Source organism: Cnephaeus nilssonii, assembly GCF_951640355.1.
Source record: "Cnephaeus nilssonii genome assembly, chromosome: 2".
In the NCBI taxonomy this organism is placed as follows: domain Eukaryota; kingdom Metazoa; phylum Chordata; class Mammalia; order Chiroptera; family Vespertilionidae; genus Cnephaeus; species Cnephaeus nilssonii.
The window spans coordinates 21,263,410-21,285,295 of record NC_137073.1 but is presented as its reverse complement, the minus strand read 5'-3'; the positions used below and the strand labels follow the sequence as shown (position 1 = coordinate 21,285,295).

At 40.5% G+C, this 21,886-nt stretch overlaps 1 protein-coding gene across 1 annotated transcript in view; it reads left to right on the top strand.

Moving 5' to 3' along the window:
• GRIN2A (glutamate ionotropic receptor NMDA type subunit 2A) overlaps positions 1-21,886 on the top strand; it is a gene marked incomplete at both ends in the record, with an annotated part of 366,842 nt that overhangs the window by 241,848 nt on the left and 103,108 nt on the right. Inside the window, one exon of the mRNA XM_079798403.1 lies at positions 11,665-11,779. Coding sequence (XP_079654529.1) covers positions 11,665-11,779 — 115 coding nt within the window. The remainder of the gene's footprint in view (positions 1-11,664; positions 11,780-21,886) is intronic.

The following is a 21,886-nucleotide window of genomic DNA, read 5'->3' as shown; positions in this document are numbered from 1 at the left end:
AGAGGCTGAGAATTGGGAGAGAACGTATCTGACTTGGAGGGATTGGGTAAGACTTGGTGGGCAGGCTTTGAAATGATCATGAGGGGTGGCCAATAAACATGATGTAGAACAGGGGTGGGGAACCTTTTCTCTGCAAGGGCCATTTGGATAGTTACAACATCATTTTCAGGCCATACAAAATTATCAACTTAAAACTTAGCCTGCTTTATTTGGTCAAACATTTAATTAACTCACTCCTAATGCCTTGGCAGGGCCAGACAAATGACTTCTGGGGCCTTACATTCCCCACCCCTGATGAAGAGGATGGAAAGGAATTATATCTACAGAACATAATATACACAAAGACACGTGGCCCAGCTTATCATCCCCACTCAGTCCTGTGTTTGGTGTTAAGTGGGCAAAACGTAGTCCTGAGGTGAAGATTAATGAACTGCGTTTTGAATTGAGTCAATAAATGTTGAGCATGCTGTGCCCGACAGCATGAACGACTAAAGCCAAGATCTGATCTTTGCTTCTGGTGAGACCAAATGTGTGGATGGAAAATCCTTAGAAGAACAGTAGGGGATGACGTATTGCTAAGGGCTATAGCGTGAGGTATGGATTAAAAGGTAAGATTATCAGGAAACGCCATGTGGCAGAAATGGAGCTTGAAATTAGACTTGCCAAAAAAAAAAAAAAATATTGGGTTTAGATTGAACATAATGAGGAGGGAAGGCATTCTAGGTGAGAGGAACAGCATGTACTAGTAGACGGGGGTAGGACCAAATATAGGGTTATATATTAGGAGGGAGAACAGGAGATAGGATCAAATATTGCAGAGCTTGAAGGAAACAAAGGATATGTAGTGCCATACCCATAGTTTTCAGAGAAGCTAAATAGCTGGCACAGCTTAATTCAAAGTCTTTGGAATCCATTTTGGTTCAGAGAGTCAATCGACCTCTTAATCCAGCAAGGATTAATGTTGTTTTTAAGTGACACAAAACCCTAAACATAAAAGTGGCTTAAACAAGGCAGGCATTGAGTTCTCTTTTCTGCAATAGAAGTTCAGAGGTGGCCCAGCACTTGTGTGGTGCTCCATGGTGTCAGGGACCCAGGCTGCTTCTGCCTTGTGACTCTGCCACCCTCAGTCGGTGGCTTTACCTAAAGGTGACCGAGATGGCTGTTCGGGCTCCAGCGATCACATCTGTGCCTCGCAGCCAGCAGGAAGGAGGAAGGAGCAGAGAAGGGCCCGTTCCCTCCCCATGAGGTACTTCCTATAAGTTACACATATCATATCTTCTCTCTTCTATTGGACAGAACATAGACACATGGTCATGCCTAGCTCCAAGGAAGGCTGGGAAATGTAAAGTTTATGATAAAAGGCTATGTGCCAGCTAAAGATGGGGGTTTCTATTCCTAAGGCAGAAGAGGAGAGAGCGAGGATATTGATGGACAAACAAGTGTCTGACACCCTCTGTAGCCTTTGGCACCAACCTACAAATCCTCTGGGCCTTTGTTCTTTCTCTGTAAAGTGGGAAAGTCCACTCTTAGTTCTTAGGGTGAAAGTTCATGAACAGATGGAAAATATCTGGTACAACACTTAGCACGTATTAAGTGCCAAATACATTCTAGTCCCTTTCTTTAAGAAGTTATTAGTCACATATTCAGGGAGGTGGGACAAGATCCTAGGTCTCCTTCTTTGAAGACCAGAATCCCTCCTGTGCATCAGCATGGGGGGCAAGTTTCTTAATTGTTTTCTGGCTTATTTGTTTAAATAACTGATATAAGCAGTAGATTTTTCCCCAAATAATAACTTAAAGGAAGTCCAGCATATAAAAGATTCAAGCAGAGGTGGAAATCCTAGAAGCCTAGTGCCTTCACCCCAACATCTCCTCTGTCTTAGAGTTACCTCATCAGATCCCCAGTGATCCATGGAGCACAGACTGACACCCCCTGGATGGAGAGATAAAGTAGGACTCATTGGCAGAGGGCAAGAGAACATGACAAAGAACGGAGACTTTTTATCCCTTCAGTGAACATGCATTGAACATCTCTTCACCAGGCACTGTTCCAGGTTCTGGAATGTTGATATAGCCAAGTACAAAATATAGACAATTGCCCTGTTCTCATGGGGCCTACATTCCAGGGTGGGATGTCCAGAAATTCTTGGATAAAATCACACCTTAAATTGACCCATATCATCTCATTCTATAAACTATTGGGGGGTAGGGAGGCAACATTTATGCACAACTGCCTGTTTGCAATCCCAAATAATTTGGAAGCATAGACGCAGGTGAGCTCACAGAAACTGCTTTGCACATTACCTAATTCTTTTGGCTCTCTTGGAATAGATGCTCATTACAAGGATGGCTCCATTGATCTCAGTTCCAAATGATTAGATGAGGCAGGCGTTAGAGGTTAATGGTGATATATTTGGAGCTATTTTGACAGTGTTACAAAATACTATCCGGAACTTCAAGATTGTCCAGATCCCCAACCCGGTTCCTGAAAGAACCACACACATAAGGAACAAGAGGAGAATGAGATTCTGAGAACCACTTTAGTAATGGACACTCAGGCTTCCAATAACTCCTGATGAGGTAAAGTTAGGACATGCATCTTAGACCCTACTCTATATGTCCTGCTCCCCGTGTAAACCTTTGGCCGCATGGTTCAGGTGTGCTGTCTGCTGGGGGAGGGTCTGGGAGGGGGAAGGGTCATATTTACAGAGTAAGCTTTGTCCTAACTTAATACAAGTTTCGGACTTAGAAGTTGTATTACAAAAGACAGCATGTGGAACGTGTCCCCAAAAGTCACCTTTGTCTGAGGTGTGCTCACCAAATAGAGACGAGAAACCAGGAGAGGTGCAGGACAGGCTGGCACCGAGTCACCAGCCTTGTGCCATAGCCTGGTCTGGGGGTACTGAGGGCTCTGAGCTATCAGATTAGCTCCTCCTCTTTCCTTGGGGCAGGGGCCTAGGGGGCTCATTGTCTCCCTTGGGGAACTGGAATCAGCAGCCACAAGATCCTCCAACATCTGAAAGAAAGCCTTTAATCTCAAATTTTAGGAGGAGAAAAGATAATTATGTAAAACCATGGCAACTGCTACCATCATTTGTTTGTGACAAACACTTTGCCGGCCACATTACATACCTTATCTCATTAAATGACATCTAATTTATCCCTATAATTACACAGTGAAGTGGCTATTATAACCTCACTTTTACAAAAGAGGAAACGGATGCTCTGAGAACTTATACTTACCTGGGATTGAAAGCCACAGAGCTGAAGTCTAACCCAGGCTCTCGGATACCAAAGCCAACATCTTGCAGAATTGCCTGTCTGAAGTTGCTGGCAGGAAATAAGCATTGGATGAGCAATTTCCTGGAGGCCTCTGTCTGCTCATTCATTTAGTCAACAAATACTTTTCAGAGCTTCTTGCAAGACACACATTCTCTTAGGTGTTTTAGAATCACAGCGATCAAACAAGGATCCCTGCCTTATGGATCATACCATCTCCTGTTCTAATTATTTTTAAAAAATTCAGTATTGCTCAGCCAGGACAATTAACATTATTTTGTTTTACTTGGCCACAGGAAGGTTGGAGTTGAAAGAGTAAATACTCCCCTCTTTTTTAAAGCCCAGTTCTTTCTTTTTCTTTATGATGTAGTTCCTGGGTCTGTTTTGGATGACGCTGGGCTAGAAAATGCAGGTCTGTGTGTTCAAGTTATTACATTTCTATCCTGACATTTAAGTCTCAGCTCTGTGGTCATGCCTTCAATAATTGTTCAGAAGAAATGGGAAACCACCAAGGAGTATAAGAAACTGAGCCCTGGGCAAAAAGGAAAGTGCATTCATTCAGAAACTTTCTGAAAAGAAATGTGCAAGGGTGTGTCCGGGGAAGGGGCAGTGCAGGAGTTGGGAACTGAAGGGTGATAGCTCAATGTCTCTGTTCTAAAGAGAGGGGAGGGTTTATGCCATAAGGGAATGCAGATGCAAGGGTGCTAAGTGAAACAGCAAAGGCGAGAGGATTTCAAACCTACAAGAGAAAACTGGGAAGAGCAAAACCATGGGAAAAAATGATAGTGTCTTGAGAACTAAAAAGAGGTTAAGAAACCAGTGACTCTTTTGAAAAAACAAAACAAAACAAAACAAAACCAAAACACACATGTAAATTAAATGACAAACGAAAAATGGTGACACCCAAAGCACTTCACTGAGGTATTTAAGGGATAGTGCGATTTGGGAAAAGGCCCCGGGGAATGTGGCAAATGGCAAAGCAGATGGAAAATTAACCTAAAATTGAGAAACACTAAATGGGTTATGGTGGCATTTATGAAACAGTAAGAGAATTAAAGTCTGAAGGGAAATGGCGAATAATAAATATGTCTAGAGAACATTCCAAATAATCAGATTTTGGAAGTTAAAGGAGACTTACCACTGTAAGGCAAAAGAGCGAAAATAGAAATCTGGAGGAATCAGACATTTTAAGTAAAGTTGAAGGAGCTGATGTGGCCCGTATGCAGTTGGCTTTTGGCAAAAGAACAGAGGGACCCTTGAACAGGAGTGTACTGAATGGCAGTGGTAAGCGTGGTTTTAGAAAGATCAGCTTGCATTTGGGGTGGAGTGTTCAAAAACATGACAAGGTTATAAAAAAAAACAGTAACAAATGCACTGAAAATTTATCTAAATGTTAGCTGCTATTTATTAGGCAACAGCTGTGTACTAGGCATTGTGCTGAGCATTTTATGTGCACTATCGCTAATCCCACTCCAAACCTGGGAGTTAGGTATGTGTTATATTAAATCACATGAAAACGTCATGGCTAGTTCATATGGTTTAACCTAATCCATTTTTACATAGAAGGAAATGGAAGCGAGGAGGATTTTAAATACACTGTCCAAAATGACGGATCTGGGCAGTGGTGGAGCCGGTTTTGTCATCCACGATGTAGAAATAGCAGTTCGTTCTTTCACCCATTCTGAGTATATTCATTCAGCACCAGCTATGTGCCAGACACTCTAAGCACTAAACAGGGCAGATACAGTCGCTGCCTCATGATGCATAAGGTCTATTGGATAATAGGAACCACACTCACCAAAGCCAGTCTACCACAGCTGTCCAATAGACAGACACTGTGAGCCACAAGTCATCTTAAATGTTCTGGCAGCACTTTAAACAGGTAAGAGTTAATTTTAGCAATAGATTTTATTGTACCCAATATGTCTAAACTATTTTGACCTGAAATCAATATCAAATTACTAATGAACTCCTTTACACAATTTTTTAATACAAAGTCTTCCAAGTCTAGTGTGTATCGTGCCCTTATGGCACATCTCTATTCAGACTAACAATGTTTCAAGTGCTCAGTAGCTGGTGGCTACCAAATTAGACAGCGCAGGTCTAGAGAGAACATGACATTCTGGCCCAATTTTTGGTAGTCATAATTATACAGGGAAAATGGCCTACCTGTTTCTCAGTGTTCTTTCTGATCTCCACACACAACATCAGAGGGCATAAATTGCAAGCAAGCAATGTTTCTTTCACTTGGACTTTAGCTTCATACCCCTAAGACTAGATACCAAAGGAAATTTGTATGTAAGTCATATTCAGGGTGGGCAAAAGTAGGTACACAAGACACAGAGTTAATTCTTGTACTAGAGGCCCACTGCATGAAATTCATGAACGGGTAGGGTCCCTAGCGGCTGGGACCTCCCTTCCCCAACCACTGGCTGCCAGCCAGAGCCTCCCTTCATTCCGCGCCGCCCCCTCATGGTCAGTGCACGTCATAGCGAGTGATCAAAATCCCGGTCTCCCGGTCGAACTCCCAAGGGGACACTTTGTATATTAGGCTTTTATATATATAGATTATTAGTTATTAATTATTTTGTTATTTTCCATATGAACAACTGTAAACCTACTTTTGCCCCACCCTATAGGTTTACACACTTTTTGGTTTAGTGTTGGGTATGTCACTAACAATAAAACACAACTACTTGACACTTTAGCATCAATGGGTGATGATGACATAGAAGTGGACCCTCTGCAAACCATCAGAGGCCCTCCTTCTACATTTTCCCAGCTTGCTTTCATGTATTTATTGCTCCTGATAGAAATTTTAAAAGTGTAATTTGAAGCCTAGCAGCAGCCAGAATTTCTCATATTTTATCTAGTCACTAAATGTTTATCATCAATTTTTGAGAAGTAAACAAACCAGTGATAAAATTTTACTGTTTTATACAAGTGCCCAGCAGGTGTTAATGGGAACTAAGCAATGGGGTGTGCAATGATATTTCCCTAGTAAAGAATTTTGCTTTGGAACAAGTTTAAATGAGAAGAAAGCCCAAGGAAATATGGATTGTCCTTCCTAGAAATTGGATGGGGGAATTGAAGGTAATAGGTACTTGCTCCCTGCCAACTTTATAATGAAATTACCTTTCAGCAAAAATTTGTGTTAGAGTGTTATATTTTTCTCCCAAGGAACTGAAGATCCTTAATAAAAAAGAAAGAGAAGGAAGAAGACAATATTAACACTGAGTATATGGACTCATTGATCCAGAATATTTAATTTTAAAGGAACACAGAAAAATCTGAAGCATGAGAATTTCCATATAATTGTTCCTATAAAATCTGAAGAAGAGTGATTGTATCTAAACAATCACCCTGCTAATTCCATCTAATTGCACTACAAATGGGAGAAAAGGGAATGAGTGGAGGAAATAGAGATTGGGAGTTAAAGAAGAAGGGGTTTAAGTAATTTCAACTAGGTACCTGGGTACTCAACAGCACATGCTGGCTCCGTGATTAAAGTGGTGACTGTGACCTGTAGTTCATACAACATAGTCCTGTGAATGGCTCTCTCCAAGACACATGTCTAAGTCAAACCGAAAACATTTGTTCTCTGCTCTGCCTTTTCCAAACAGGTAACATATGGAATATTTCCAAACCTCTTGATGATTGAAAAGTTTTTCAGTTTCACCTAATGAGGGCATTAGGTAGATCCAACCTGAACGCTATTTATCTCAAAGTGTTGGATAAGCAACACCTGGCTTGGAGCTCATTGGATTCAATTAAAATAAAAAAGGAATTCAGTGAATTAGCTGGCCTAACTCTGAGTTTGGGAGCAGCTACAAAGTGGCTTGGTAACAGATTTTTCTCTAGCCCAGGTAAAGGACATGAGTGGTCTTCCCCTGAGTCTTTATGTTGAAATTCCATGAACAGAGTTCCGTCCTGTTTCATGGTTCTGTGGCCTTTGAAAGGATGCTGGTGGTCTTTGTCTGAATATTTATGCTGAAATTCCATGAACAGAGTTCCGTCCTGTTTCATGGTTCTGTGCCTTTGACTTTGCAGTTTCTCCATGCAGTGCATCTCCTTTCCTTCCCCTTGCCGTTCACCTGGCCAGCCCTTGCTCTTCTTCCCGACACAACCCAAACATCTGCCACTCTGTTTCCTGATTTCAGCCCGGCCTCCACAATAGAATTGGCCACTCTATTCCTTATGTTCTTTACCAATCTACTTAGTACATATCTCTAATTTTACACTTACTGTTCTTCTTAAAATTGATTTTAGACAGAAGAAGGAGAGAGAGAATGTGTGTGTGTGTGTGTGTGTGTGAGAGAGAGAGAGAGAGAGAGAGAGAGAGAAAGAGAGAAAGAGAAAGAAAGAGAAAGAGAAAGAGAAAGAGAAAGAGAAAGAGAGAAAGAAAGGTAAGAGAGAGACATCAATCCATCAATCAGTTGCTTTCTGCACATGGTCCAACCAACCCAAAACCTAGGTATGTGCCCTGCCTGACCAGGAATTGAGCTCACCACCTTTTGGTGCATAAGATGATGCTCCATCCAACTGATCCACACTGGCCAGGGCTACACTTACTGTTCTTTATTGCAGTTATTTGTTGCAGATATGTAGGGTGTTCCTAAAAATGTTTACACACTTTGAATGGTTATAAAGTTAGTGTTTATTAACATACAGTTCATTTTCAAAATTTAAAAGAATCGACAGAAATGAATACTTTCTTTTGTCAACACCGATGGTCATTCTGGTCCAGGCACTGCTGATAACACAAAGCAATGGAATCACAACTGTCAAGAATCATTGCATTTGGTATTTGTGTGCCCTTAATTTGTTATCTGTTTCCAGTTTTGTATTGTAAACTTTATGTTTTATGTATCCGCCTAAAAAAGTCTAGTGGATAAATTTCCTTTGTTCAAAGCTTAGTCTGGTTTCATCCATTATTTAAATCAGTTAAAGCTTAAAAGGAATGAAAATTAAGTGAGTTATCAGCTTTGAATAATTATAAAGGCAGCGTTTGTACTTCAATTGAGTTTAATACTTCCGGTAACATTTTAGGATGAATTTCCTGTGTTCAAAGATTAGTCCGGCTGAAAAGAAAGAAACATCAATTAAGCTATCAGCTGTTAAAATGTGTATACATGTTTTTGGGACACCCTGTATATTTGCTTATTTTTGTACTATTTTCCTAGCATGGTTCTTGGTATGGGGTGTGACAAATAGTAGGTATTCAAAATGTCTATTAGATGGGTGGATAAATGTATTGAGGGATTGATGGTCATGGATGGATGGATGGATGGCACTTCTGGTGATGATCTGTGAACACACTCTGCCACCAAACATTCGCTCTGCTCAGTGGTGTGCCAGATAATGTGATAGAGCCAAAAATAACCATGGGGAACAAAACCAAAATAGTTAACTTGGAAATAGACAGCTTCATGTAGACCCCAGTTAGTATTTTGAAAGCTGGCTGGTAATGAGGAACTTGACCAAATTCCCAATCCATGCAAATTGTCTTCTCCAGGGTCTCAGTAAGGGAGTGTGAAGGGGAACACTCCTTGAATGTGCTGCCTGGACTGCATCCATTCAGTTCATCAAATACAGCCAGGAAGCAGCAAAGGATGAAACGACGACAACAACAAAAACCCAGCTCTGATTATCGAGATAATGAATGTTTTTTAACCATAAACAAAAATGTTGAAGTTGTCTTCAAATGCAAAGAAGCATTTTTACTTATGCTTCTATTGGCAACACATCTGAGAGCATCATACCTCCTCTTAAAACCTTTCATGAATCCCCACAGCCTTCTTAACAAAATCCAAACCCTCAGGGTGTCATCCAAGGTCCCTTATGATCTGGCTTCAGAGATTCTCTCCAGACAAATCCCACTGCCTTCCTAAGCTAGTCTCTACTTCCTCTAGCATGTGTCACTCCCTTTGTTGAGTTTTCTTTAATTAAGATTATTCTCCTGCTCAGAATCCTTTTCTCCTGCCTCTCCTCAGTCCCTTCACTCCGCACAATTCCCCAGGAGCCCTCCCTAAATCCCTTAAGTTGAGTTAGGGGTCATTCTCTATGTTCTCACAACTTATCACACTTACTGTCCATCAGTACACAAGTGACATTCTAGTGCTGTCATTGTATATGTATATGTGTTACTGAACTATAAGAACATGGGTAAGAGGACAGACGGGCACTGTGTTTTTTATTTCTGTATCTATAGGACTCACCATAAGGCCTGACACATAATAGACATTCAGTAAAGAGTTGTTGAATCAATAGATGTTCTTATTAGAAAGTGATCTGAGATGCCTCAAATGTACCAAATAAAATAGTGATTACTCTGCTGCTGCTTCTAAAATAGCAGTGCTTTATGCTAAAAACAGTATTTTTGTTAAAAATGGAAAGTATTTGCATAACTTTGGAGACTACAAAGATACACAAAAGAAAATAAAAAGTATCTGTAAAATTTCCATGCACAGACAAGCCCTAGCTTTATCCTCTTTTCTGCTTGATTAACATTAAATACTGCGCATTTTTCCAGGCCATTAACTTGTCTTTAAAAACATGATTTTTTCTTTTTTATTTATTTAAAATTTGTCTTTATTGTTGAAAGTATTACTGACTTCCTACACCCCACACCTATCCCCCAAATGGCGCATCTAGTACATTGAATGGATACACAGTCCTTGTTCTTTGACTTTGCCCAGTTTCTTTATCTTGCCATTCTCCTCACACACAACACAGCCAGATCTGCAGCATGACGGCCTAAGGCAGACCAGTTAGGTCAATCTGTCTTTTTGGAATTTTTCTGTAGTCTAGTATTCCTCTTTAATATTTTACTACTTTATCTACTTTTAGTGTCAAAAGAATATAAACCAAGAAAATACTATGACTTTGAGATGCTGTGTCTGTCTGGGAAGTCTTTGAATGCTTCAATCCAACATACTTTATTTATTGAGTGTCTGCTTAGTGGTGTGTTTTTGTGGAAGTCGTTACCAACATCACATTTTTCTCAAGCTGCAAGAAAATGTGGACCTTTGGGGACTCCCAACTCAAAGGCTGGGAGATGAGCCCTGCCTTGCCTCCTCACCTGGGTCAACCTTACTGCAGACTAGGTGGCTTTGAGGAGTGGTGGCGATAGGAGTGTTGTAAGACAGACAGATGCCACCTGCAATGAAAATACCTCTGCCAAAAGCTGACTGCAGAGATATTATATAAGAAAGATAGTGAAGCGTTGTCCTTAATAACCTATCTCCCTCACCCTCACATCTAATTCATCACCAAATACCTCCAGTTGGTCCTATTTGTTGCTGCTCCTACTCTTCCTTCTCTTTCTTCAGGGCCACAACAGGACCAAAGCCAACATCAAATCTAACCTGGCTATTGAGTACACAGTAACCAAGCCCCCTATATGCACTCTGGTCCCCTTCAAATCCATTCTCTACACAGCCTTCAAGTCATGTTATACAAGGAAAGTCTGATCATGTCACCTTCCTAATTAAAAATTTCATTGTCTTCCATTATTTTAAAACAAGATGGGACTCCTTAACATGGCCCGTAAAGCTTTGCATTGTTTGCTCCTATTCATCATCTCAGGCATCCCACATCCTGCATTTTCCTGTCTCTCTCAGCTTCATCCTCACAGGCTTACATTCATTACACGCACTACCACAGGGCCTTTGCACATGATGTTCCCTTGGCCTGGAACATGCTTACATCTTTTCTAGTTAATGCTGACTCATCCTTCAGGGCCAGCTGCACTTCCTTACAGAAGTCTTGTCTGATGACTCTTGTTTCACTTTCACCTAGCACACCCACCTTGCTATGGTAACACTGACATAGATCTGTAATTCATCAACTAATGCCTATACTTTCCCTTATACTAGAAGCTTCATGAGGAGAGTGATCATGTCTGTTTCCTTATTTATCCCCAACCAACCAGGTGAGTTCTGGCACTTAGCAAATGTTCAATATTAGTGGAATGAATAATGAATGGAGGGGAAGTCATGTCTTTGAAGTTGTGGATCATGTGGTTTCTGAGTTTCCTTTAGGGAAGCTTGTTAAAACACAATAGAACATGCTTTCTGATCCCTTTTTAAGGTCGTTTGAACAAGGTATATGGATCTGGCAGGACAGAAATTATAGTCGGTCACTAAAGCCTGTACAGGATTGGGGATTCTGAGGATGAGTGTAGGCTCATGGAAAAGAGCGCCTGGTCAGGGGGCAGTGCCGGCATGCGTACTACTCCTTCCACAGATAGAGGCTGCTTGAGATGGGGATGGCGTCGTGAGTGTACACTTTTTCAGTGTTACCCTGATGGTGGCATCCACTCATTGGTTTGACACATCTCTTCTTCTTCCCTGAAAACATTGTCTTTCTCTCTTCCTCTTTCTAGATTTATGGTCAATGTGACATGGGACGGCAAAGACCTGTCCTTCACTGAGGAGGGCTACCAGGTGCATCCCAGGCTGGTGGTGATTGTGCTGAACAAGGACCGAGAGTGGGAAAAGGTGAGTGTCCTGTGTGCTGAATGCAGGGGAGGGATGAGAGCCTGGGAAATCAAGGGCTCGAATTACTTCTTTTCCCAAATCACTTCCCATTGAGCCGCTCCACGTCCCATCCCATGCAGCTGCCTTTGCAACAAGGCAGCCAAATAGTGTAAGGTGCAATGTTTGCACCCCCCGGGTACACTGCCGGGTCTCAAACCTCAGGAGGAAGGATCCTTGAAGGACTTAGGATCATTTCAAGGCGGTGAGATTTTGTTCACATCATTGCAGTAGCAGATGTTGACTCTATAGCAGTGATCACGCCAGTTTGCCTAAACCTCATAATTGTGTTTCATGGTTACACATTTAAGCATATGGCTGAAACCCTTGTATTTTCATTTACTTAGTCTTTTATTTTAAATCAACTAATTTCCAAAATTTAAGTGTGCCGTGTCTATCAAGCATAGGTTGAAGAGGAAGGTTATATTGTTTGTAAAGCACATTTTCTAGTACATATATATTAGCTATAAAAAATAACTGTGCATGAAGACAATCATCTCACATACCATATAAACCAGGTCCTGAGCCAGAGAAGGGGGATTTCACAGGGATTTATAGTTGATGCCATGCATACAATGACAATATCTGTCCCAGTTGCACTCCCTCCTCCCCCATAATTGAACTCTCAAATTAGTCACCACAAGATCACATGAAGAATGAAATAGAAGAGACTGAAAAGGAAGCCTATGTTGTTATGTCGTCTTTTTTGAAAAGCAATGCATGACCCCAAACTACTTCAGCAGCTTTATCTCCAATTTGCTTATCAGGTGGAGACCTAAGAGACTCTAGGGGAGCAGAAAGACACCGAGTGTAGTGTGGGTACTGTACTATAGTTAACAAGGACAGAAGAAAATACTGTACAACCATAGCATTGACTTTGGTGGCGTTGGGCAGGGGATAAGGACAGATTCCCAGAAGGGAATGATGAAGCTTTGGAAGACTTTGCCTGCTACATAGGGCAGCTACAAAACACACATTCCTGCTAGTGCTCTTGGAAAATTCACCAGTTAGACCAATTCTACATAAGACAAGTTTAAATATATTTTAAAAGATTGAAATAATCCAAAATGCATTTGTTGACCACCACAGCATTAAAATAAAAATTAATAACAAAAAGATATCTAGAAAATCAATAGATGTTTGGAAATTAGGGAACACACTTCTAAATAACCCATGCATCAAAGAAGAATTCAAAAGGACATTATAAAGTATTTTTGATGGAATGACAATGAAAACACAACATATCAAAATTGGAACAATAAAGTTGATGTGCTAAGAGGGAAATTCATAGCTTTAAATGTTTATAATAAAAAAAGGAAAATGAAAAGTCAATGATTTAAGCTTCTTCATTAAGAAGCTAGAAAAACAAGAGTAAAGTAAACACTAATGAAGTAGAAGAAGGAAATAATAAACTTAAGAGTAAAAATTGACAAAGTAGAGCACAATACGTAGACATAATTTAACAAAGCCAAAAGTGAGTTCTTTGAAAAGATTAAGAAAATTTGTAATTCCTAGCAAGAATGATCATACAAAAAGGGGAAAATATAAGTACTAAAAACCAATACTAAAAAATGCAAGAGGGGATATCATCACAAACATTACATATCCCACAGACATTAAAATTATTTTTTCTTTTTAAAAAATATATTTTTATTTATTTCAGAGAGAGAAAGGGAGAGGGAGAGAGAGAAACATCAATGATGGGAGAGAATCATTGATTGGCTGCCTCCTGCATGCCCCCTACTGGGATTGAGCCTGCAACCTGGGCATGTGCACTTACTGGAAATTGAACCCTGACATCCTGGTTCATAGGTCAGTGCTCAACCACTGAGCAACACTGGTCGAGCAACATTAAAATTATGAAAATTTTATGCAACAAATATGTCAATGTAGATAAATGAGCAAATTACTTGAAAACCCACAATTTTCCAATACTGACACAAAAAGAAATAGACAATCTGAGTAGCTCTAAATTTGCTAAGAAATTTAATTCATTACTAAAGACCATCCCATTTAAACAACAAGAAAACAACAACAACAAAAAACCCTGGCCTAGATGGCTTCACTGTGAATTCTACTAGAGATTTTAAAAAGGTACAACACCAAACTACACGGAGGTTTTCAACATACTAATAGTCATAATTTAGCAATATATTAAAAAGGATACTATATCGTGGATAAGTGAAATTTACCTTAAGAATGCAAGACTGGTAAAGCAGAAACCTATATGGTCATCTCAATAGATGCAGCAAAAGCATTAGGCAAAATTCAATGCCCATTCATAATAAAGAAAGTAGATCTCTCAATCTGATAAAGGTTATCTATGAAAACCCTATAACTAACATATTGTCTAATGATGCAATAATAAAAATAGATCTACAAATATACATTCAAATTGTTTGGTGAATAATTATGACAAGGGGGGATAGGAAAGTCTTTTTAATAAATGGTACTAGACAGAATATCCATAATGAAAAAAATAATAAGCATTGACCTCACACTACATAAAAAATAACTTAAAATAAATTTCAAACTGAAATGTAAGAGCTAAAAGTATAAAGTTTGTAGAATAAAATATGTGAGGATATTTTTGTAATCTGAGAAAGCAGAATGCAAAAGGCAATATACATACAGCAAAAGTAATAAATTGGCCTCCATCAAAATTTAAAACTTTCATGTTAAAAATGAAAAAGGTAAGCCGCAAACTGGGAAAAAAATTTTACATATATACTAGAGGCCCAGTGCATGAAATTCATGCACATGTGCGGTCCCTAGGCCTGGCTGGTGAGCGAAGCGTGAGCATCTGGCTTGGAAGGGCAGGTCTTAGCTAACCTCTGGGCCCTGGGCAACACCTGGGTCCCAGGGCCCCCACCTGCCCCCCTCCACCTGAGTATTTGGGCCCCTGCCCGGCTGCCTCAGCTCCTGGTAGCCAGGCAATGGCCCTGCCCCCTGCCGCCACTGCTGGTTGCCATCTACGAGGCAATTGGGCCCTGCTCACACCCACCTTGGCCTGGCACCACCCGCTCACCTGCTCCACCATCCCGCCGCAGTCCCGCTCTCGTCAGGGCCCATTGGGGCCGGCAGTGCCTCCATTGCCGCCCACTGCCAGCACCGTGTCGTCGCTGTTGCCCTCCATGTCCCACGCCACCCCCTAGTAGTTAGCGCACATCATAGCGAGTGGTCAGACTCCCGGTCGAACTCCTGGTCGAGGGGACAATTTGCATATTAGTCTTTTTATTATATAGGATATATATTTTATAATATATAGATTAAACAAAGGACTCATCTCCAGAATATATAAAAAACTTAAGTCAATAATGAAAAGAAAAAAAAAGACAATTAAAAGTGGGAAATTGATTTAAGCATGAAAACATGCTTAACATCTTTGACATCAGTGAGATAGCACTTTACCCACCCTGAATGGCTAAAATGAAAAAGAATGACAAGTGTTGGTAAGGATAGGGAGCTACTGACTATCTTATAGATTGCTGGGGGGAATGTAAACTTTCAGCGACAGTGGAGAAGTGTTTAGCAGTTTCTTATAAAGTAAAATGTAGACAAACCTTATGATCCAGCCTTTTCACTCCTAGGTATTTGCTGCAAAGAAGTGTAAACATATACCCAAAAGTAATATTTGTATAAGAATATTTATTGCAACTTTATTCATAATGGCAACACATCAAGAAGAACTCAGATGTCCATCAGCAAGGAAATGGATAAATGAATTATGGTATATTCATAAAATGGAATGCTGCTTATTAATAAGGAATGAACTAGTAATTCCCACAACAGAGTGGATGAATTTCAAAAACATTATGTTGAACAAAAGAAGCCCGACACGGAAGATTATACTGTATGATTCCACTTCTGTGAAGGTCAAGAAGAGGGAAAACTCATCTATGGGATTAGATAGCAAAATAATGGTTGCTTTTGCCTGGCCAGGGTGGTTCAGTGGTTGAACATCAGCCTATGAACCACGAGGTCACGGTTCAATTCCCGGTCAGGGCACATGCCTGGGCTACAGGCTTGATCCCCAGTGTGGGGCATTACAGAAGGCAGCCTATCAATGATTCTCTCTCATCAATGATGTTTCTAGCTCTCCCTCTCCCTTCCTCTCTGATCAATAAGAATATATTTTTAAAAAATAGCTGCTTTTGTGGAGTGGGGTCATTAACAGGAAGGGGCATAGGAAACTTTCTAGATTTATGACAGTGTTCTTTATCTTGAACATTTATCAAAATGCATCAAACTAACACACAAGAGATGTTTATTTTATTGTATGTAATTGTACCTTAATTAAAAACAATGTTTTTAAACCTTTCAAATTGTGATACTCAGTACGTTTAACTACCAATGTTTACTGAATTTCATGTTTAACTCCCAGAAATGAATACCAATTATAACAACATTAGCCATTGCTTAGTGAATACCTACCCTTATTTTTCCTTCAGGTGGTACACCAAAGTACTGAGTGACAACTTTGATTATTCGTCATTGAACAAATATTTATTCAGTGCCTACTATGTACCAGGCACTATTCTTGAGATTTGAAATCTATCAGTGAGCAAGAAAGACAGAAATTAATTTCTGTACTCATGGAAGTTAGATTCTAGTGTGTGTGGAGGGAGGTGGCGTGGAATTCTGTGTACATTTGTGATGTGTGAGGGAAGCATTGGGTTCTAGTTAACGTCCCTAGTTGTCATCTCCTCTCTTTCTTCTACTGTGCCCTGTGGCCCACCCTACCACCATACTAAGTGGGTTCCTTTATGCATCTGGGACTTGGAGTATTATTATCATTATTATTGCTTATAATGCTTTCCTTATCCTCACTTGGTTTGTTTGTTTTGTTTTTTTATCTTCACCAGAGAATATTTTTCTATTTATTTTTAGGGAGAGTGGAAGAGAGAGGGAAAGACAGAGAGAAACATATCAATTGGTTGCCTCCTGCATGAGCCCTAACCAGGGCCCCAGGCCAGGGAGGAACCTGCCACCCAGGTACATGCTCTTGACAGGAATCGAACCCTGGAATCTTTGGTCCGAAGGCCGACTCTCTATCCATTGAGTCAAATCGGCTAGGGTTATCCTCACTTTTTTTCACTCATCCTTCAGATTCTGATTTTTCTTTCATCTTACATATGCAGAGCCAAAACGCAGGTTATTATTATTATTTTTTTTTCTTACCCTTAATAGGAGGTACAGAACTTGAGTCCTTCTGCCTGTGATGTTGAGTTTGGGGTTGTTTTTCAACCTTTTGTAGTTACACAATCTGAGGATCCCTTTTAAAGCTGTAAAATCATTCTCCCTGGTTGGCTATAACCAGTCCTGGGTCAGGTCAGGCTTGACTCACGCCTATAAAAATTTCCTCTTGCCTTTGGACCTAGCTTATTTGCCAGGGAGCCTGTTTAGAGGGAGGCCACTGCAGGGTAAGTGATAACATCACATAAAAGAAGGCTACCGTTGATATCCTCCATTGCCAGATATAGAAAATGTCCTTTTAATATTTTCTGTGTCCTCTTTTAAATTTCTGTTGAAATACAGCAATTTCTCAAAGAGGCAGCTCGGGGATTTGCTGCTGAGTTGAGCTTAGAATGTACAAATGCTTCCTGTAGCTCGTCTATTCTCTTGGTACTCAGGAGATCCAGTGTTTCAGACATATCTCCTTGTACTTCCGTCTGGAAGACAGAGCAAGCCAGTGGAGCAGGTAAATACCAGGCATGTTTTCCTTCAACCTGCCCCCTTGCAGCACACCCTGGTAAGGCAGGTCAGCCGAGGGGAAGGCCCGCAGAAGGGGAGATCTGTTATTCTGGGACTGAGAGGGTCTTTTCATCTCTGAGGTCACCCAGTGGCGTCACCGGAAGTAGCAGCATGGAATGAGTGTGTCTTGCAAAAGGTGACAAGCCCTTAGAAGGGAATTTGCTTCCTGCTGAGCCTTTGTGTGTGGCTGCTGTGAATTCATCCACCGCTATGCACAATGCTTGCCTGTGTTCAGCAGACACAGCTCTGTTTTGAGCAGGCTTTCTCTTGCAAACCAGGGCTTTTGTGCCTGTTGCCTCACCTTTTCTTCAGTGGTTTTGCTCTGCCTCGGAGCTTGGTGGTCCACCACTACCCAGAGATGCTTGAAAACAATACTCTGGACACAAGCCAATTGTCAACCCAGGCCAGGACAACCGATATCCCCTCCGTGCCAACTCTATGACCAGCATTCCATCAGGCACCAGGGCTGCTGCAAGGATGAGTAGGAAACCATCCCTCTCCTCAACTAGCTCACAATGGAGCCATCTCTGGGGATAGGGGGGTGAACTTGATTAGGTCAGTTGGGGAAATCTTCATAAGGGTAGGGACATTGGTGTTGGTCCTTGAGCGATAGATTGGATTTTTTCAAGCCAGATCAATTTATTAACTACCTGAAAAAAAATGCTTTGGAAATAATCCTATTTGCCATTTTAGGGCTATACTTGTTTAAAATTAAAACAAATGTATATATACTGTATATTTGTATATACATACAGACTAGCTTTAAAAGGGATATATAGTTAGAGACAAAAAGATGCATGTAAAGATTTTTAAAAGCAGTTTTTGACTTCAAGCATAAATAGGACAAAAACTTTAAATATTAAAGAAAAACAACCCTCTTGTTTTTTAGACAAGTGATAATTAATGATGACAAAGATGCCCCAGAACATAAGGTAGATCCTTAAGTATGCCTTCCTGAACAAAGTCTCCCATTCTCTTTGCTCTGATGTGTCTACTCCGTCCTCACTCTCACCACTCTGAATTCTCACTGGTGCCTTTGATTTCAGCTGCCTTCCACACTGTGGTCCCTTTCTCCAGCCCAGATCCCCGGATCTCCAGACAGGGCTGCAGAACATGCCCACATGTATCGTCCACTGACCTCCAACTCCATCTTGTCTAAAGTCAAAGTCATCATCTTTCTCTCATGAATATGGTTATTTTCCTGTGTCCCAGCACAGAAAGCTTTATTATTATCTTCTCACTATCCCCCAGGCCCTCGTATTCAATTGTCATCCGCTCATGCATAGCATGTCCTGATGTTCATGTCCCTTTGAACATTTCCCCCTCTTTGCCAAGGACATTCTACCCATTGATTCTACATCTGCATAATCCAAAGTGGGTTCAGCTCTTTCTACTTCATTTCTACAGACCTCCCAAGAGTGGAAACAGCTTGCACTGTAATTATTTGCTTGCATATTCTTTTCAGCTTAGACTGGAGACCCATCAGGAATAGGTCTGTTCCTTTCATGTTTCTTTGGCTCTACCTCAAGGCTTTATTTCTGGTGCAAAGAAGGACCTCTAGACAACTTCTGGTAATTTATTAAGAGCTACTCTGAACCAAGAAGTATGCTGAGAATTTTACATCCATAATCTTGTTCTGTTATGTCAACAACTCATCTAAAGTCAGCATTCTTATCCCTGACTCAAAAATGGAAATTCAGGTTTGTAGAGGCTAATGACCAGCTTCAGATCCCTCAGTTAGTATGTGATGGGAGTAAATGTGAAAAGAGGTAGGAAAAGGAGAAATTAAGGGAGTTCCTCCTACCCTTAAAATGAAATCCACCTCCTTTTTCTCACTGGGTAGAGCAGATTCCACCCAAATCAGCTAATTGGAGCTTGGGGTATAAGTATTTAGCACATGTCCTAGGCCCCGTCTTTCGTGGTGGACAGAGCAGTTCCAACCTCCAATTTGTCTCATTAAAGAAGGGGATTGTACCTGTCCCTTATGTCTTGTGCATTATGAAGCAATGCCAGTTAAGGAATTCCTAGAACAGATATGATAAAGGGTACCTTAGAAAAAGCTAAGGTTGGTCTCTGGAGTGCATCTCTGGAGTGCATGGGTAGTTTTGACTGTGACATAGCAACATGTTATCAGATCTAGTGAGACTTTCACCAACAATGGTGTGTGCATGGGGCGAAGTGATTTCTAATTCTAGAATGCTCTAACTCCCTCCCTTTTACATCATTGTATTTTAACTACCCCTCCATGACTCTCCTACCACATTTAACTCAGAATGGCCCAGAACACGTGAGAATATGAGAATGTGCAAAGATTTCGTGTGTGTGTGTGTGTGTGTGTGTGTGTGTGTGTGTTGGTGTGTGATATCAATAACCTGCAGAAATGTTCATCCTGGTAAAGGATTGAAGTATTTATGCAAATATTGTACTTTGCTTCCACGCACACATTCCAATAATTGTGTAAAAGAAAAATGGAGGAAAATCATAATTGAGACCAATAAATGACAATTGGTAGATCATTTATGTGGATTGCTGAAAAGGAAATGCATTGTTTACATACTCTACAAGTGGACAGAAACATATTATGGCTTCTACTATGTGCTCACTTAGTTTAGAAAAACAATGGCAGCCTGTTGATGAGGCCATGAACTCTGGCTGTGACTGAAAGAATACTGTTTGTTTGCTTTCAGGTTTTCATTTTGTCCTTTACCATTATATCTCTGGTGCTTAATAGCTGAGACTCAATAAAAGTTTGTAGAAAGAATATGAGAAGAAATGAAAATATTTTTATGAACTCCCCTAAATGAGGAACATCATGTAGTGTGATCATTCCATAAGTGTGGTCAGTTGGGCTTCCTAGATCAGAATCGCCATGGGAAAGATGTAAAAGTCTTAGCCCTACCTCAAACCTAGAGAATAATCATTTCTGTCTCTGCTTTTTCATAAGCTCCCGTAGTGATTCTCATGTCCATTAGTGATATAGAGCCACTGCTTTAGGGCACAGATGTATTCCTTGTAACCCTGACAAAAGTGGTTTTATCTAGGTCATCCTAGTTTCAAGAGTTCTTGCTTTTTAGTCTTTATGTCTCTTTATTCCTTTGCAATACACTGTTTAGTGGCAATGCTTAAGAGAAATGATATGGGAGGCAAGCAAATAAGGAAATTGGAGTCTTGTTGTGCCTTGAGTAATCTCTGATGAATGAGAGAGTAGCAATGTCAAATAAAGTGTTGTTTATGGATATAGTTTAGATCCTGTCACCTAGTGAGTCCTCAAAAAGTATTGAGTTTTTAAATTTTTTTCAGTTAAACCTCTCTCCCATAAACAGAGTATGTTGGATTTTGGATATATAACCCTTACTTATTCACACATTTATTCCATTCAACAAAATTTCCTGAGTACCTACTATGTCCAAGTCATTGTAGAGGGCGGCAATAAGACATGGACCAGCTTTTAAGATAACTAAAGTCTAATAAGGCACTAGGAAATGCTCAGAACCATGAGATAATGTGAAATGTGCCACAAAAGATTTTCTGATAAAACTGATATTTAGAGAATAGCTTTGTTAAATGTAGGGAGAAGGGGCATGGGCAGCTATACAGAGGACTGCTCATTTGAACAAGTTCTCAGAGAAAAAGCATGATCTGGACTTAAGAATGTGTGTGGGAAGGCCATTCCATTTAGGAGAAACATTGAAGGTCAAAGTCCAGAGGCAAGAGTGCCCAAGGCCCATCTGAGGAAGACTTCAGTGTGTTAGAAACATAGCTGTGTGTTTTGAAGAACCCTCACCTTTCTATAATTCTCTCCTCTGGGAGAGTGAATGGGACCATGAATATGATGAGATATGCCTTCAGTAATTATGTTAGATAACAAAAAGGGTATTTTCAGTTGACTTCTCAGTAATCAAAAGGAAGATTATCAGGGTGGGCCTAACCCAATCACATGATCCTTTAAAACTAGAGACTTTTTGCAACTACTGACAGAAAAGGAAGTCAGAGAGATTTGAGCATGAGAAAGATTTGAATGACTACTGGATTTGAGCATTGAGAGGGCCATATGACAAGGAATGTGAGTAGCCACTAGCAGCTGAATTTAATCTCTGGGCAATAACCAGCAACAAAACAAGGACTTCAGTCCTACAGCCTCGAGGAACTGAACTCAGCTCACAACCTAAATGAGTTTGGAAGTTGATTCTTCCAAGCTATGAGCCCAGCCTGGCTGACACCTTAATTTCGGCCTCTTGAGACCCTGCTGAGCCTGCTGAACCATGAAATCACAAAGGGGTGTGTTTCAAGTAGCTCAATTTAAGGTAATTTGTTATA